The sequence below is a fragment of the Oryctolagus cuniculus genome, chromosome 8 (assembly GCF_964237555.1).
Source record: "Oryctolagus cuniculus chromosome 8, mOryCun1.1, whole genome shotgun sequence".
NCBI lineage: Eukaryota > Metazoa > Chordata > Mammalia > Lagomorpha > Leporidae > Oryctolagus > Oryctolagus cuniculus.
The window spans coordinates 103,847,206-103,849,297 of record NC_091439.1 but is presented as its reverse complement, the minus strand read 5'-3'; the positions used below and the strand labels follow the sequence as shown (position 1 = coordinate 103,849,297).

General features: G+C 43.4%; 1 protein-coding gene across 1 annotated transcript; it reads right to left on the bottom strand.

Annotated features, from left to right (window-relative positions):
- Positions 1-1,260: 1,260 nt before the first annotated feature.
- LOC100346642 (large ribosomal subunit protein eL32-like) lies at positions 1,261-1,782 on the bottom strand. The gene has a single exon (XM_051819891.2). It carries the CDS (start codon positions 1,732-1,734, stop codon positions 1,336-1,338), a length of 399 nt encoding a protein of 132 aa, XP_051675851.1. The 5' UTR covers positions 1,735-1,782; the 3' UTR covers positions 1,261-1,335.
- Between the last annotated feature and the right edge of the window lie 310 nt (positions 1,783-2,092).

Here is a 2,092-nt window from a genome sequence, read left to right as displayed (position 1 = left end):
GTTACTGTGAGAAAGACAGAAACACACACTCACACAGAGAGAAAGAGAGAAAATATTCTATCCACTGGTTCCCTCCCAATACAGCCATACCAGCTGGGCCTGGCCCACACTGAAATCGGGAGACCAGAAGATCATCTGGGTTGCCCATGAGGGTGACAATGCAGACAAGAGCTGTTCGAAGTCATTGCTTCTCAGAGTGTTAATTTCATTTCTGTAGAATGCCTTTTAGGCATTTAAGAGGCAAAGAGTGAGAGAAAGTGAGAAAGAGACAGAGATAGAAAGCTCCCATCTGCTGGTTCATTCCCCAGATGCCCACGGAAGCCAGGCCTGAGCCACTCCAAGGAGGAGCCACTAACTCAATCCAGGGCTCATATGGGTGGCAGGGATACAGTTTCTTGAGCCAACACCACTGCCTCCCAGAGACTGCACTAACAGGAAGCTGGAGTCAGGAACCAGAATTGAGAGTCAAATCCATCTCCTCTGCCATGGGAAACAGGCATCTCAAACCCTAAGCCTAATGTTCCAAATCAAAAATTTTATTTCCCTCTCATATGAACTTCTTTTCAAATACTTGGCATTCATTGCATTAACAATGATAATAACTTTCCTGAGCACTTATGTTTCAGGAATGGTTTCTTCTACTTAGCCCATTTATTGTTAACTCTCATAACAATCCTACAGTGGAACTAGACCCGTTATTAATACTGTTTTACAAATGTGGGAAAACAGGGAAAGGATAATAGCAGAAGATAACTAACTCGCTCTGTTGCATTGGATCAAAACCAAAGAAGCTGTTTCCACAAATGTTAAAACTAAATATTGTGCTGGTATAATGCAGCTCTCATATGGCTTTTAAATCATTCCTGCTCCAATATACACATTTTTTGCAACCACTTTTCATATATCAAAAATTGTAACATTCTCACTATCCTTTGTATCATTGCATGTGTCAACTGCAACTTTCCAGAACTGGATGTAGCATAACTAGGGCAGATCCTTGAGAGTGGAGTTCCTCACTTTATCTAAGGACCAGGCTTTAAGCTGGCATGAGCTTGCAGTGGTCAGGTCATATTGTTGAATCTCATAGAGCAGAAGAACAATGCCAAGACTCAACATCCATACACGTGAATCAAACTGCTGCCAATCGGATCTCTCCACACTTTTTCCTTTGTGATTACATTACTGGGCACTTGTCCAAAACTACACATCTACAAGTATACACAGTAAATTTTAAACTAGTCAATTTATTTTGTCAAATACTTTTTTTTTTTTTTATGGAAGAGACCGGTTTTCAAGGTTTTATTTAAACACAAATAAAATGCGCACCCGAGCCGCCTACTCATTTTCTTCACTGCGCAGCCTGGCGTTGGGGTTGGTGACCCTGATGGCCAGCTGGGCCGCTCTCTCCACAATGGCTTTGCGATTCTTGGAGGAGACATTGTGAGCAATCTCTGCACAGTAGGATTTGTTGCACATCAGCAGCACCTCCAGTTCCTGGACCAGGAACTTCCGGAAGCTGCTGGGCAGCATGTGCTTGGTCTTCTTGTTGCTCCCGTAGCCAATGTTGGGCATCAAGATCTGGCCCTTGAATCTTCTCCGCACCCTGTTGTCAATGCCTCTGGGTTTCCGCCAGTTACGCTTAATCTTGACATAGCGGTCCGACTGGTGGCGGATGAACTTCTTGGTCCTCTTTTTGACGATCTTGGGCTTCACCAGGGGTCTGAGGGCGGCCATGGTGCCGAGGAGAAGGCAGCCACCTCCGGAGGCAGCGCCGAGGAAGAGAAGCTGTCAAATACTTTTTGAATTCTTTTTCATCAAGCACACTAGCTATCATTTTAGTGCTGTATGGTTTATCTTATCCTTATCAAAGAATTTCTGTTCCTTAATATTTTATTCTTGAACTTCATCCGTTAAGTCCAATGGTCAGCCTACAGTTACCCTTATGCTTATATTTTATCATCACAAAGGCATTCAGACCAAACGTACTAAAACTTAAAAGAGTTTTGAAAACTCGCTTGGTTCTAAAACATTCACTTTCGCTTATTGCAGCACAGGGTATGCTTACTGAGTGAGGCCTTCCTTCCTTACTGAC

Coding starts and splice junctions, on each gene's coding strand:
- LOC100346642 (XM_051819891.2), bottom strand. CDS start 1,734: ATGGCCGCCCTCAGACCCCTGGTGAAGCCCAAGATCGTCAAAAAGAGG.